The 16,557-nt window shown below is 31.5% G+C and overlaps 1 protein-coding gene across 1 annotated transcript; it reads left to right on the top strand.

Moving 5' to 3' along the window:
- The first annotated feature begins 2,923 nt into the window (after positions 1-2,923).
- On the top strand, positions 2,924-16,557 carry LOC106461225 (ER lumen protein-retaining receptor 2-like). Its single transcript, XM_013921025.2, has 4 exons — positions 2,924-3,090; positions 13,344-13,603; positions 13,954-14,206; positions 15,123-16,557. The coding sequence occupies exons 1-4, from the start codon at positions 3,000-3,002 to the stop codon at positions 15,155-15,157; spliced, it is 639 nt and encodes a 212-aa protein (XP_013776479.1). The 5' UTR covers positions 2,924-2,999; the 3' UTR covers positions 15,158-16,557.

Genomic DNA, 16,557 nt, shown 5'->3' with positions numbered 1-16,557 from the left:
AATTTACTATAATAGTTATTAGAAACAATGATTTACATACAAAAGTTTTACAAAGTTACAAGCAATATAAAGTCTTCTTTCTAGTCTAGAACTTTTTCGATATCTTATCGAGGGTTCAGGATGAGCGAGTTAATTACGAGTTGACATAGGTACAATTCGCTTAACGGGTAGCTAGCTAGCTTTGTTCTTCGTTAGTCACCAGCCACACACGCCGAGTTTTCCACGATGAAGTTATATAATGATTTCGTGAAAGTACTAATAATCAATGAGATTCCACTGAAGGTAAATTATTTCTAATGTTAGAACTTTGTAAATGCTCCTGGTCAAATATCCGATTAATAAGCGTTATAATAATTACCGTTATAGCTTCCGAAGTTTATAGCACACGGACTATAGCAAACTAATAATAGATGTTCTTTTGGCGCGTCGCGTTGGTTATATTTATAGGCGTGTGGAGAGTTTCTAGAAAATTAAGATTACGTAATAATACAAAGTTACATTAAGCGTTTACGTACATACATATATTGTTGATTCTAACGCCCGAGAATTTTCTACAACATTAACGAATAGGCGGGAGTTTCGCAATACATATTTAACTGCATAAGTTATTTACACTTGTAAATATAAATCGATATTAAAATAAATATATAATAATAAATCCGTCACACAATAAATAAATCATCTTTGAACTACAGCTTAGTTCATTAAAAATTGTTGATATAACTTATGTAGTAGCCTTTTTATTTTACTTTATCATTTTGTTATTACCGATATTAATGTTATCAGTATGATTTGTTCCATCCAAACAGCATCTTATTATCTAACTCTTTGATTATCAATTTGCTAATTTGATATTAGTTTTATATTATTATATGCTTAAAGTTAAAACACCAAAACTGACGAAGTATAAAAGCGTAATGTGACGTGACAGAAATTAACATCTAACGTTAGGCAAACAGCAATAAGCCTAACACTTTCCAAATGACAAATTACCATTACAAGTATTAGTTCTAAATAACAGAAAACTAACATACGCTCCAGTCCAAGTTAGACCTAAATTTAAGCCTCGCGTAACATTTTGTTTGCTGGTGGCTGCTGCAAATCTATGTTTTCAAAAATACTGTATTAATTTCAGAATTGTAACACTTAACTTTTATTATTATTAATATTATATTCAGTTAAAATGCTACTGCATCCGTACGTGTATTATTAAAAGTTTTTTGATACAGCATTTTTCCCCCAGCAAACTCAATGGATTTTCGAATTAATACTAACAGTGATAACTTTTATAAGATATTTGAAGAATAATAAGAATTTTTATAAAGCTTTTTAAGTTTGATTTGGGCCTAAACATTATGACCGAATTGCTTAATAATAATAATTTAATTGTTCTTTCGTCAAGCAAATGTTACATTAACTCTTTTAGCAAAATATTGTCCCATGAACATATTTATTAAAATGGGAAAGACTAACTGAAAAACAACTTACGTTTCAAACTTGATCGTATTACGATAGCCAAAAAGCCTAATTTTAAAGATCGTAGCGGAGTTAGACTGAAACCTGAAGGGGGCTTGTGGTCCAAAACTGTAAGCATATTAGACATATGACCTACCCATGTTTTAGGTGTGTAATAATAAAGTTTGTACTTTTAATCTAACACTTTTTCATCTCTTTATTCATGAGTGGCTCATTATTAAACAGTACCCAAAAAGATTAATCAGATCCCTTTTCAAGAATTTCTAGATCATTAAAAATAACTATTTTCAGTTTATTTTCATTCAACATTAATATAATTACGCATATTTATATTTTATATTTCAACTTATGTTATAGACAGCGCAATTATTTCACCTTATACAGAACAAATGATCTTTTTCATTATTATTTACCTTCAGTTTCAGAATACATAAACATACAAATAGAGTTCTGTTCTCCTGAGTAAGCAAGAGTGCGTTAAATTGCAAAATAACATTTAAAGCTAGATTTTGTTGATTAAACTGGGCCATAACAATAGGTGATTTGGAATATGAGAGGATAATGCTACAACAGAAACTGGAGTCACTTTTTAATTTTTACTTAATAGATTACCTTCACACCGTATGTTGTTGCAAGCACATTGCTCGAGAACTTTATTCTCTTTTTTTGTTATTGTTGATGAAATCAATCTCTCATTTCCTTAATATTTTCTTAGGAGGTACATTGGTAATATTTCTCAGGATGTTCAATAACAAATTTCTCTCTTTTCACTTGATTCAATAGGTAACTGCTGGTAGCACATTAATGACATAACAATATTGTTATATACAATATTTTAATGTTGTAATATTTTTTATGGCCTGGTGGTTAGGGCGCTCGATTCCCAATTTGCGGGTCATGGATTAGAGTGTTTACTTTGAGTTGTTAAAAAAAGTGCCTTATGAATAATCACTAGGTGGATTAACCATTTTAGTTCAGCTAATAGAGCTAGCTGTCACTACCTTCGCTAGCCGTATCAAATTTTGAACTGATAGATTAAAGAGTAGGCATACGGTCAACAGCACTCTTGGGCTGTTCTTGTGTGCTTAATACTGGTTTCTGACCGTCACCCTTATAAAGTATCCACAGCTCCAAATTGCGAAACGCGATTTTTCTTCCTCTTTTTATTCTCCTTTCTTCATCGCCTTCTTCTCTTTGACACACAAGCGAAAACGTTTTTAACTTTTTGCATGAATTGGTAATTGATTTTAATTTTTGTTTATGATGATATGTATTGTATTCTGTTATACCTTTATAACTAAAATTAAAGTAGTTTCTTTCATTTTTATAATTTAGACTGCCTGTGATTTATTTAAAACGAAATTGTTGCTTACTTCGATATTTTTGTAAATATTAATAAGATCCCTTATGGGAATTGTATATCCCCATAACGCCCTCAGTAGGAGTTGACATGCATTAGCCACGTCAGTCTTGTGAAGAATACCCTGACTCGTTGTAGGAGAGATTTTAATTATTCTGTCATAATGAATGTTTTTCGTCTTACAGGAGACATATCTCATCTTTTGGCTATTATAATATTGTTGGTGAAAATATGGAAAACAAGGTCTTGTGCAGGTATGAAGAAAACAAGTAACTGTTATAACACACTAAGTAGTCCTAACGACCTAAGTCGGTATCTGTGGGGTTTTAGTTAAGCCTAATCGCCGGTTATCGAACTTGAGACGGAGAAATCTAATAAATAGTAATATATGTTTTTGTGTAGTTCGATGCATAGGTTGAGTCTGTTGGCACACTGATGTGGAAAGGTCAGGACAACAAAGTACATGTGGGTCCTAACCACTAAATAACACTTTAAAAATAAAACGCTCAAAGTCAAAGCCAGCTCTTATCGTCCAAATATTTATCAAGTCTTCCAATTCCATTTAACTATTTTGAATTAATTGTATCCACTACATGTGAAGGCAACCCATTCCATAGATCAACCATCCTATTACTCTTAGTGTTAGAAAAATAAAACTTTCTTGGCTGAAGATGACTCCTATCCTGCTAAAAATTATATTTGTATATCTAGTCCTACCATTCTCACCATTAAGTACGAAAAAGGATAATGCATTAGCACTAGCAATTCACTTAAGGCTTAACAGTCGTAAACACCTTAATCAAATCATCTCTCACTTCTTTTTCAAGAGAAAATTTTAGAGATCTTAACCTGTTATTGTATGACAACCTTTCCATCTCAGGTATCAGCCTTGTAGTAGTACTGGTAGCCATTCCCAAAATACTTTCCAAGAATTCAATGCCCTTCCTATGGTAAGGATCCCAAGCCTGAACATGGTACTCCAAATGTGGCCTTGGATAGTGAAGCAGCAGTTTCCTCCTCACAGCCAGCAAAACCCATTGTACATCACAATGTGCAAAACCCAAAGTGGTGCCAAAGAGCAGAATATATTGCAATTAGTAAATGAGGGCATTGTAATAAGGGATGAAGATTGTAATTATCTGAATTCTCATTATTTATTTCAAATATAACTGCAGTTGAATGAATATTGTTACAATTATATCTGTCATCTTTAGCTTAAAAGTTAAATACAAGATGAGTTAACAATGCACTGAACTGAATAAATGTTCATTCTTGCTGTAGAGAAATGATGGTTATGTCTGTGAATGTGCTACATGAGAATGAGTGTGTTAATCAGACTGTAATTTGTCTTTAAACTTGTTATTCCAAAATGTTAGATGGCATTGTTGGTGAGATAGTCTAAATATTATATTTTACACAATTTTTTGAAAATAATTAATCTTATTGTCAGTAAACAAATTTTGTGCTAAAGAGATTTATTTTCTAAATTATATTTTCACCACATTTATTGTATTTCTTTTAACTTCAAATATTCCTCGTATTTGTTTAACATTTATCTGTTCAACAGAATTTAGCTTTATGAATTTCATGGAATATACAGTAATCTTATTTTTTAAGGTTGTATTTTATACTTATCAGTAGTCTGTTACAATTAGAGTGAAGTGAGTTCCAACTTTTATTTCAAAAATGAATGTAAATCATTTATTCTTTTTTTTAACTTTTGTGTTTGGTAACTGTTTACAGATATACATGGTCAGGTTTTGGGATGAACATTTTGAGTTGGATATTTGTATAAGTTTACTTTTCACTTAATGTTGAATGAAATGCCCCTTACTGATATGTGAAAATGTAAAAACAAGTTACTGGCTGGGATAAACTTATCAAGTAAGCAGGTTTCTCTAAAAGTACAAATATTTGTTGTATTATAATTCTCCATAAATATTGATGATATATAAAAATTGCATGTACAAAGTTTCATTGAAATCTCTAAGTTGAATATTAACAAGTGTGTTGTCAGTTGTTGCAAAAATTGCACTCTTTATAGGAGTAATAATGTAATGGTGATCTATAAGGTTTGGAAGCTTACAAGCAAATCTCTTACCTTGACATATATATTTAATAAAGCATGTTGCAAGAGTTATCACCAATGTAATAGTTGACGATCATGTAGTAAGTCTAATAGTTTTGCCCATGCTTTTAGAAGCACTTTTGGGGAAGATCTGTTTGTAAACCATAGTCAAGTTTATACCATATTAAACAAACACTGCATTATAGCAGCATTTAGGATATTACAATTATCCATGTGGATATCTTTGTAATTCCTTATCATTATTGTTATTTTCAAGCCATAAATAAAGAGTGCACTTTCACACACTTTTATTGCTTAAAATAGTTTCCCAGAGAATTAGTTCCAAGCCATATAAGTATGTGAATGTGAAGTTACAGTTACGAATATATAAACTCCCATAAACAAAATACACAATTATTGTACAACAAATGAAAAATGTCTATAGCACTATTACATGCCAAGTTTGCACAGTTTATTTCAAGGGAAACTTACTCCCATTAGTTTTAATTTGCCTTTAAAAAAATCAAGATGATCACTAAACCTTTCCTCCACCATTTGGTAATGACCAGCAAGCAAATGTTAAAACCAAAAACAGGGTGTCTGTTCAAAGTGGCTGAACCAATAAGGATCCGTAGTACATCAAATGATAGCTCTCTTCATGCTCTACTTTGATCTGGATGGTTTCATTGGATCCAAAAGCATTTTCTATTTGAAATCACACAAACAAAGCTTTAAAAAACATTTAGAATTTTTTTATCCCTTGAATTTGTAGAAACAAAGCCATACAATAAACTTTCTGATGAGTTTTACATAATGCATAAACTGTTATATAAATATATATGTCTGCCTAAATCGAACTGACAGCATATCAAAAAATGATGAATGGGGATAGTAAACAAGACTGTATGTTGGCTTGGCAACAACTTGTTTTACGACATTACATCGGGCATAAACAGACAATATGTTGGACTGGCAACAGTGCTATACATCATATCATTGGGTGTGGCTAGAACAAAAGAATGTGTGCTACAATAGTACAGTGAAATGATATGAACAATGGCAGTCTCATTTGTATATTAAATAAAAGTGTGATTTATATATAAAAGGTCAATTATTAGTAATAACAATCAAATGCTACAACTCTAACTTGGAGGTGTGATACAATCAAAACCTGTATTAAATTGAAATGAACTAGCTCACAAAACTTAATACAGGCTATTACCTTGATGTATTCTATGCATATTCATGAATAATTATGCAAACAATTATAGTGGTGGAGGAACAACACTGTCTTAAATATTTTTCCACATTTGCTTTAAGAATTAATATAATTATCATCAAAATAATGTTAATACATGATGAATGTATTATAAGTAATGAAAAACAGACACAATGAGATAAACACTAATTGTATTGAAGATTTAGTAAGATTAATAAAAGATATCGAATTGCTAAGATAAATAGTGGAAGATGTGCCATCTCAATTTTATAATAAAAACTATGACAGAGGGAATTCCTTGTATTACTTTAATAGATAACTTGTTCAATGTTGTAACCATGTTAATGAACATAGTTGAAGGTTTGATTAATGAACATATATATCCAAAACAAAGAGCTTAATAGTTATGATTGTGGATTATTTCAAGATAACTTTGGGAATTTTGATGTAGAGGAAGTAATCAATAACTTGTACAGTACACCACCGATTTTCCAACAACTGATAGTCCGGCACCTCCTTTAATCTGAACAAAATTACAAGAGTACACTTGAAATTCCTGTGACCGCCAGACTACTTCACTGGGTGGCCACATATGGCATTATGTGTGGTGCGCGCTCTTTTGGGACGGGCTACTTACATTTTAAGTACGTACGTCACTCTTGTGAACATTTTCTTATAAATATTAAACTAATGGATCAAATTGCTTGAATTTTTTCATGAATGTTGCCAAGAATATGTAGTATAACAAGATACAAATATTTAGTTTCTATTTTTTCTACAATTTTTTACAACACAGAATGTTGATAATAGTGTATGAAAATTCAAAATATAACGTACTTAAAGATAACAATAATAATAACAGTAAAATTCTAAAATTTGCCACTTTAGAAGTGGTACTACTGTAACATTCTTTGTAAGTACAGTACTTAAAAAAACTTTTTTAATTTATACTGTAATAATAAACCTGTATCATTTATACCTGTACTAATGTATTTCATTAATCATTTAATTCATAATTAATTTATTTAAGTTTCTAGCAATCCATGGTGCTTTAGAGACACAGGAGGGGTATAATTTGTGGGCCAGAGGTGTATTGTTGAATTATTATTATGTGACCTCTGTTAGTCTGGCAAAACAGATAATCTGGTAAGGCTCTGGAACTAAGGATGCCAGAAAATCGATGGTGTACCTGTAATACAAATTATTTTGCATTTATATTACAACTGTCTCTGAGTTCTATATTTCACACACAAATTCCTCAAGTTGGTGAATTGTTTATTTAACTCACAACTGCATAACCTGTATTTAAAATAAAATTATTTGTAAGTTATGTGAAGTTGAACCCAAAGACTACGCCTGCTGGCCACTTGTTATATTGCCAGTGGATGATGGCTTGATGTGCCGTAGAGATTGATTAACAAATTTCACCAGACAATGTCATGTTAGAAATAACATAATAAGTTAGATTCATAATCATATGTTACCTGACATATTTGTAGGATTTTCATACTAGTACTTTCTATGTAACGTTAATACCTTTGCTCATAATGTTTATTAATATCATAGTACATTCACTCTTATTATTACTAATTTCAATCATAATTCATTGAAAAATGTTTACTTCCTTTTGTATTGTTTTGAATTTTGATTATATATTTGGGAAACTAATATCTAGAACTTTGTTGTTTATCAATTATATCAAGAAATGTCAAAAGGGGGAGTTTCCTACTGGTACATATCTGTCAATCACAGTATTTCAAGTTTAAAACCAACATGAATACAACATCTCTCCTTTACTTTCATAGGTACGAGGTAAGCTGATACTTCATTTTTAACATTTGTTTGTTGACAATATTCACTTCATTTATCCATATAATATGAATCCATGTATATGAGTTTCAAATTGATGGATTTTATTGAAATTACATTTTATCTTGCTTTGACATGGGTTTTACACATTCTCAGGTGTAAGGTAGGTAAAATGATAATTGGATATCAGTCACTGTCATTTTGTTAGCATTGTTCCAATGAGAAAGTCACGTGGTGCAAAAGGTCAGTTTACAGGTACAATTTTTATTTGTTTTTCATTAATTATTAACTACATATTTGAACTTGCAGTGTAAATCTGCTCATTTTAGTCTGTTCAATCCAATGGTGTGTGAATTTTTTTATTTTCATTATTTAAAAATCCCTGAATCCTCCTGCTCTTCATGCTCTACTTTGGTCTTGGCAATTTCATTGGATTAAGAAGCATTTTCTATTTGAAAACACAGAGACAAAACTTTAAAACCATTTATGATTATTTTTTATGTCATTGAATTTGTAGAAACAAAGCCATACAATAAACTTTCTGGTGCGTATTACATAATGCATAAACTGTTACATATATATATCTGCCTAAATCATACCAACGGCATGTTAAAAAACAATTTCATAAATGCCACTATTATTAAACTCATATTTATTCAGTACCAGTTGATTGCATATCCTTGGTGGATTAACCATTGATGGAAATGATACTGCACTATAGGTTTCATTGATACAGCTGCCTTCTTTAGCATTGAATGTATAAAGTCAAATGAAAAATGTAGAAATAAATGAATGATTGAACAAATAGATATGTAAATAAAGGTATACATAAATATAATGGCTGGAGACGGCTTGAATGGGTAATGAAGAAAAACTTTAATATAAGTTTAACATAACAGCAAATGTACAACGTTTCGACAAGGTTTTGTCATCATCAGGTACCCGTTTTTCTTCATTACCCATTCAAGCCGTCTCCATCCATTATTAGTCTCAAAGTGGGTTCCTCGTCATCGCAATTTGAATACATAAATATAGTTTTCTTTATTACTGTACATAAAGGTTTGAAATTAAAGCTTAGTTGTATCATTTGTCTTACAACATTAGATTAAGCTTTACATGGGTATTTGTTATTTTAGGATTACCTGTAATTCATCTTACTGGTATATCATAAATTAGGTTAATTATACTGTTTTTTCTTCAAAACCTCACATCTTATACATATGTTATTGTCACTATACAATATAACCTCTATTTCATTTGTTATTATTTGTCTTTTGTACTTTTTCATATTAACTTTGTTTGTGTGGACTTCCAAAGCCAGGGTCTGCACAAACTTTTCCTGATATTATATGTATTATTATGAGGTTAGAGTTTTTAAATTAGAGCTTAGTGATATACTTTGTCCTGCATTAGTTTGATTAGGCTTAACAAGTGGGTTATTTTCAGTTTGCCTGCAGTTCATCTTATGGGTAAATTGATATTTAGTTTAAATATCTTATTTTCTTCAACACATAACACCTTATACATATGTTTATTTCACTAATCACTTACTTAAATTTACATTATATTGACTATTTCATATTCTTAATTCTTTAAGGTCCGGGTTCGGCCCTACCTTCTCCCGATATGGCTCGCATTCCTCCTGCAACTGACAAACCTGTTTAGAATGACCTAGATTTTCAATTTTTCTCCACCTGATTATGGCTTACCTTCCCAGGTCTCTACTGCTGAATCTATTAGGCCTACCTCAGCCTTTTTTAGACACATTTCACAGTATAATTTTTCCTTCCTTCTCCAGACATTGTTTTATGATGAGCATTTTTGTCTCTCTTTTGGGAGGGGGGGTACTTGCATGCTTTGTCTTCCACAGGCTTTGGTTTAATTTGTGTTAGCTTACCATCAGGCAGATTTTCTTCTTGATTCTATGTACTGTTGCCTGTATGGGAGGCAGTATCTGTTAATCCTATCCATTTTATCCCCAACCTAGTTTTCCAGCTTCATCTTACCCTATCAACTCTCCTACAGGAAATGTCACCTATATCTAGGGGATTTTTGTGGGATACCTCTTCCTCCTTCCCTCCATTTTGGGCATTTGCCATCTCAGTTCTTTCCCTCCACGTGTGGTTTCTTTGCTTTTGGGATATTCTGGGGTGAGACACTGTCTTGTACTGTTTGTTTACCATCCACTTCTAATAGGGACTTGTGGTTTGCTCTTTTTCTCCACCAGTCCATTTTTTGGGGCTACTCCTGTGCATTTGACATCACATGGGGTATCAGCAATGCTATATTCTATTTTTTGCTTACTCTTTCATTGCATTCTGAGTCATTGCCATCTTTATTCATGTTCCATGTCCAACACTTTCCTGTCCTTTACTTGTCCTACCTACAGGTTTCTTCATTCATCATGTATGCTTGATGCTGATTGGAGTTCTGGATTGATCAGTCCCACCCCAATCACTACATGATTTTTCCCCATTGTAATATGTAGTCTTTGATCACAGTTGAGTAGGCAATTTATGCAGGACTGAGAATGCCTATAGCACATGTTCTTATTTTTAATTTTTCGGGATGCTATGTTAGGTTTTTTCACCATGTGATTCAGTACCAGTTTAATGTCTTGCCCATCAGAGTTCTTTTGATTCCCTATGTCTTTTGTCAGGTGTTCTGCATTTTGGGGTTTTTTACTAACACCACTACTTGGACATCTGGTTTTGGTTAGCTTCTTCCAAATGGGAATGGTCACAACATACTCACCTGCTTCTTACACAAGCAGCTTGGGTGGTTGGATTTTCGAGTTGAATTAGTTTTTCCTGTTACCTATCTATCAATCTGGGCTATTTGGGGAGTGTCTTTTTAATAATCCACCTCTGTCGAGACCATCCATTCTCCTCCTCAAATGCATTTGATGGAGCTTTTTGTCATCCATGCCATTATGGTTCACTATCTTACTGCTAGTAAGGTTCTAGTTCATTGAGGGATGTGGCTTCTATGAAAACACTTCTCCCTTTGGGTCTGGTACATTTTGATCCTTTTAGGAGACACTGCTTGGCCCATGGTCTCTTGCTAGAGTTCCTTTGGATTCTTCTCTTTATTTTCCTCCTTCCCTCTTCAACTATGAGCATAGGTGGTTGAACATATCCCCCCACGTCGATTTTATTCGATTTTTTTTCCCCCTCATCCATACTTTCCTGATACTCATCTCCATAGTTGGGGGCATGTGTCAATCAGCAGGAGGCTTTAGGACAATGGTCTACTGATGATGGGTCTTACCATGTTAACACCCTGGCACTTCTGGCAGTCCAACATGCTTTAGTTCACATTTTTCCTCTTGTTCGAAATTGACTAATCATGTTTCATTCTGACTATTTGATGGTAGTGGCTTACATCACTTGCCAAGGGGCACTCGTTCTTGTTCCCTTTCTGGTAGACAATGGATCTCTCTTTATGAACCCACACTCTTGACATACGTCTCTTGGCATGTTGTGATCCAGGTGCTTTCGTCCTCATTGCAGATTGCCTTTCCAGTACCAACACTCTTTCCCAAGGAGATGCCTCTTGATCCTCAAATTTTCAGTGGCTCTGCTTCCCTCAGTGTTTTTATGCCAAGGATGTTACTGCATTTGAGGTGTTTCCAGTCTGATTGATTTACAGATCGGTGATGGGATTTCTCCCTCCAGTCAACTGAACTTGAGGTGAAGACAGTATGATCCTCTTTCCTACCCCCCGCATGGATGTTGGTTCCCGACATTTGAGTTTTGGATGCAGTTGACTTACTGTGTACGGTCTGTCATGTCTTAGCCACTCTGCTCAGTTGTTAAGTAGAAGGTGAGGAACAACTAAGTTTGAAATATATATATCCATATTAAGTTCTGTAGAACTTAAATATAATAGTGCTTTTGCAAGAAAGATTTTGTCAAAGAAAATGCTGAACCTTTAAGAAGTTTAAATGGAAATTTTGTTGACTCAAATGTTGGAAAACCCTTTTGCTTGTATTGTTATTAAATATAATGATTATGAGATGGCTGTTAAAGCTGTTTATTACACTTAAATTGGGAAAAGAAATCATATATGATATTATTAAACAAAATAATGTCTTGGTAAATCTTGCAGGTAATAAAGATTCTGGTCATGGTGAGATTTATCCAAAATATTAAAGGTCAAAGTAATTAATTGGTGCAAGTTCTATTTGAGGTGTTTTAGAAGTCTTTAGACAATGGAAAATCTTGATGATTGGAAGCTAGCTGATGTGATATTTTATAAAAGAAAGGATCTAAGGAAGCACCATGAAATTATGGGCCAGTGAGCTTCTGTTGCTGGTAAATTGTTAGAATCCATTGTCAAAAATGATTTGACAAAGCACCATGCAATTTAGAATTTGATTACAAATTCTTGACATAGTATTGAAAAGTATTTTTGCTTTGTTTTTCCACAGAGTTTTTTTTATAAAATGCTCACTCATATTGTACATGTAAACTTCCAGAAGTCCCTTGATAAGGTTTCTCACATAAAATTGATTAATATGTTAGTTTTTTAAATAATTTGGAAAAAAACCTTAAAGGGTGTATTAAAAATTGACTTAAGGTAGAAAACAGGATTACGACAAATGATCAACATTCTGATTAGAAAAATGTGACTGTTAGGGTCCTTCTTGTTCTGCTTGAGATCATTTGTTTCTCTTTATATTGGTAATAATGATGATTGGTAAAAAAAAGCAGTAATATATCTAAATTTGATTATTTTATCAAACTAGTGGGTAAAGTTGATTCTTTGAAAAGTGCTTCCTTGATGTATAAGGGCTTGGACAGTTATTGTATGGTAATGTTTGAAATTATGCAATTCAGTGTTAACAATCCAGTGCATAAGTTTAGCAGAATAACTATTCTCTACGCTTATTATTTTGATAAATCAAATGGTAAAAATCTGTAAGAGTCCTTAAAATAAGATATAACAATGTAATTTCTAGATTTCTATTAAAATTTGAATACCTAGAAAAGCATCTTGCATAGTTTTGTGTTTGGCTCCATATTAGAGCATGTCGTTCAAAAAATATTTCTCAAATGAAATATAACTTCAAATTTTAATCTCCAATCTCTGTTTTCTTTATAAAAGAATTGAAATGTAACATTTCTCTTTGTAACCATTGTTTACAAATTTCTAAATTGCAATCAAATAAGCCTTTAAATTTGTAAACATGTATTTATAAATTTCACAAGGAAAACAGTGTTGGGTTCTCTTTTTTTTCTTTTTTTTATCTTGTACAAAGTATTTATGAGGTATCACATCAGTGCATGAATATTTGAAGAAGTCTTGGTTAGTAAATAAGTGACATCAGAAGCCAAGAAGACTGATGTTTGAAATCCTGGTTGACAGATATATCCATAATGATTTTAAATTATATTTTTTTCTTTCAGGTATATCTGGAAGGAGCCAGATTTTGTTTGCTCTTGTCTACACTGCTCGGTACCTGGATCTATTTACAAACTTTATCTCTATATATAACTCTACCATGAAAATTTTCTTCATTGCTACATCATATGCCACCATATACTTGATGTATGTGAAATTCAAAGCTACGTATGATCGTAACCATGACACTTTCCGTATAGAGTTCCTTCTTATCCCTGTTATCATTTTGGGACTTGTGGTTAATCATGAATTTACTCCACTTGAGGTATAATATGTGACTGAATTTTTAAATAATTATTTTCCGTAAAGATTGTAGTATTTGTAAGGTTATGAGTTTATCCAATTGCATATACTTAGAACACATTGATTTATATTATGTATACTTTGCTGTTTTACGGTTATTTTATTTAAAGATAATTATTATCATAAATTCTTTAGAACTATTGTAAAAGTTAAGGTAACAGTACATAATAATTTCTATGTATGTGTCAGTATTTTGTACTTAAATTTGTTATTCTTTCAAAAGTAGTTTCTATGAATTCTTAAGTGAATGAATAGTAAAAGTTAACAGAGAAAATCTTCCGTAACTAATAATAATCAGTCTTGTTCACATAGGTCTTGTGGACATTTTCCATCTACCTTGAATCTGTTGCTATTCTGCCTCAGTTGTTCATGGTGTCGAAAACAGGAGAAGCCGAAACAATCACTTCACATTATTTATTCTGTCTTGGCTCTTACCGTGCTCTTTACATTCTTAATTGGGTCTATAGATACTATTTTGAAGGATTCTATGATCTTATTGCTATAGTGGCCGGAGTTGTCCAGACTGTGCTATACTGTGACTTCTTTTATTTATATATTACAAGAGGTAAGTGTTTACTTTATATATGAAAAGGGATTAAGAAGCATGTCAATATTCACTTACCATCCTTGTTATTCCTAACTGTAATAATTTTTGGTTTTGTTGTTTTGCTGAGTGTTTTGGTTATTTAATTGTGATACAAAATTGGAAATTTGTATAATTCTTATTTCAAAATACTTGAGCTGATCCAAGTTCTTTGTAATGATAAAAGTGAATGCATAGAGTTACGTTTTTTAATTTTAAGAAGGTTCAGTATATTGCTTTGAACAAGTTTTTTATTAAAAATGTAATGCATTTTTTAACATTAAAGACACATCAGTTAATTATTTTATTAATATAATATTCAAAAAGTAATTGCTCCTTTAATTTTTAAATTGTGTAGTTATGTGTGATTGCTTAGATAAGACTGAGGAACAGCAGAATAAAGGATAATTTCTGAGTGATTTTTAATGTATAGTTTAAGCATTGTAGGTTATGAATTTGGTAAATGCTTATATATTGAAGCTGTTAAAGTAGAAACATTTGTTTTGGACTAGGAGTCAAGACACATCAGAAGTGTGATGTTAGTTAAATAGAGTTGAATACATCAACCTTTTATTTCAACGCCATTAAATTGATGTTTGTTTGTTTTACAAAAGCAGTGGAGAAAAGCTTATAGTTTAGGCACATGTATATTACTTAAAAGAAAATTTAATGGATATTAAGATACCATTGATGACCCATTCAAAATAACTTTAAATTTTATTGTTTTCTAAATTGACAAAATGTGTAGATGTAAATGCATAGAAATATGTTTGACAACTGCAAATTGCTTTAGCATTTGTTTGCCAAAAAATATTTGTAATATTGTATGGTATATAACTTTTTAGTTTAATGTCGAAGAAATTCAGCATCAATTATTGTGTTCCTCTATTTATTTCAGTAATAAAAGGAAAAGCATTGAAGTTGCCAGCTTAGATTTTTTACCAGTAGGACATGTTTATCCTGGTCATGGCTCATGTTGGATTCCTTTACGAGCAGGAATTTATTCATAATAAACAGTTTCTGTTGATACTTCTGTGTGCTTTCAAAGTGTTGAATTTCTGCAGGACAGACAAATTATCTAAACATTAATTTTCATTGCACTTGAAACTTCTTTTCATTTATTAATGTAATCTAATTTTCTCAGTTTTGTTCAGATCCCATTTTTTTATAACAGTGGTTTAAAAAAGTTAAATGCAATGTGTGCATAATTTTTAAGCAGAACAATGCAAAAATAATGTTTTTTTTATGAAATTATAATATGGCATACAAAACAATATAACAGATATGTTATCTGTACAAGTGTTCAACTTTATTGTATTTTGTAATTTCATGCAACGTTTTACATACAGCCTAGATATGATTGTTGTTCATTTTTTCATTCTTCATTTTTATTCCATTGCCTTGATTAAATTTATTCAAGTTAGAAGTATGTATTGTTTCAGAGGAACTTTAGGCAGAGTAGACATAATTGATTTGAGAACTTTAATAGACTGCAACTGCCTATTGAATGAAAAGGGGACAACATTTCAGCTTTTACACTGAGGCCTTGTTCAGGTCTGAAAGTAGGCTTCATTATAGAAGCCAAAATTTCATCCCATTTTCATTTAACAGGCAGTTGCAGTCTATCAAAGTTATCAAAAGTATATACAGTTTGAAAATTTGAAAACTGATTTTCACAACTATTGTGTTAGTTTTTGCAAACATTTCTGTTGTCCATATTGTCTTAGGAACTAACAGTCAAGAGGTATTTCCTTGGTTTTACTGCGACTGTGTTTAGTTTGTATTTTCCAGTTATTCAGAATGTAAAAGAAGTTGATGGAGTTAGTACTGTAAAATGCTAGAAAGATGAAGTATCTTTATAACTACAAACACATTTTGTTGATTAATTACAAAAAATCTTGAATATATTTATCCATTTGGTAAAACAAATATTTTCAAGTAATCAATGGATAAAAAATTTTAAAAAGTTGTTAAATGAATTTAGAAAATTTTGAGAAAAAAATAGTTGTCTTAATACAGTGTAAGACTTATTTTTGTGTAATCATTACTATTGTTCTTGACTTTCAGACATTTTCTTTGGACCTTGGATACTTGAATAACAAATTGAAATTTTTAAGACTTTTTTCTTTTCAAAACACAGTTACATTTTTCCAGGAGTTTTTTCACAAAACTGTATTTTCATCTGACTTCCTCAATTTTTTATTCCATTATTTAAAGCTAGAAATTAATCGGTTTACTATAGAAGAAATTAAGGTTTTTCATTATAAGAGCTTGAAGTGAGAATACATTTTGTTTCATTATTTGGATTAGGGTTTACCCTATATTCAAAAGTT

Source organism: Limulus polyphemus, unplaced genomic scaffold (assembly GCF_000517525.1).
Source record: "Limulus polyphemus unplaced genomic scaffold, Limulus_polyphemus-2.1.2 Scaffold917, whole genome shotgun sequence".
NCBI lineage: Eukaryota > Metazoa > Arthropoda > Merostomata > Xiphosura > Limulidae > Limulus > Limulus polyphemus.
Note: the sequence above shows the minus strand (reverse complement) of the source record. Positions and strands in the feature narration are given on the sequence as shown.

Bases quoted from the DNA above. Each gene is read 5' to 3' on its own strand.
- LOC106461225 (XM_013921025.2), top strand. From the start codon at position 3,000: ATGAATGTTTTTCGTCTTACAGGAGACATATCTCATCTTTTGGCTATT. The intron at 13,604-13,953 runs GTATAATATGTG...TTGTTCACATAG, and splicing joins ATGAATTTACTCCACTTGAG to GTCTTGTGGACATTTTCCAT. The intron at 14,207-15,122 runs GTAAGTGTTTAC...TATTTATTTCAG, and splicing joins TTATTTATATATTACAAGAG to TAATAAAAGGAAAAGCATTG.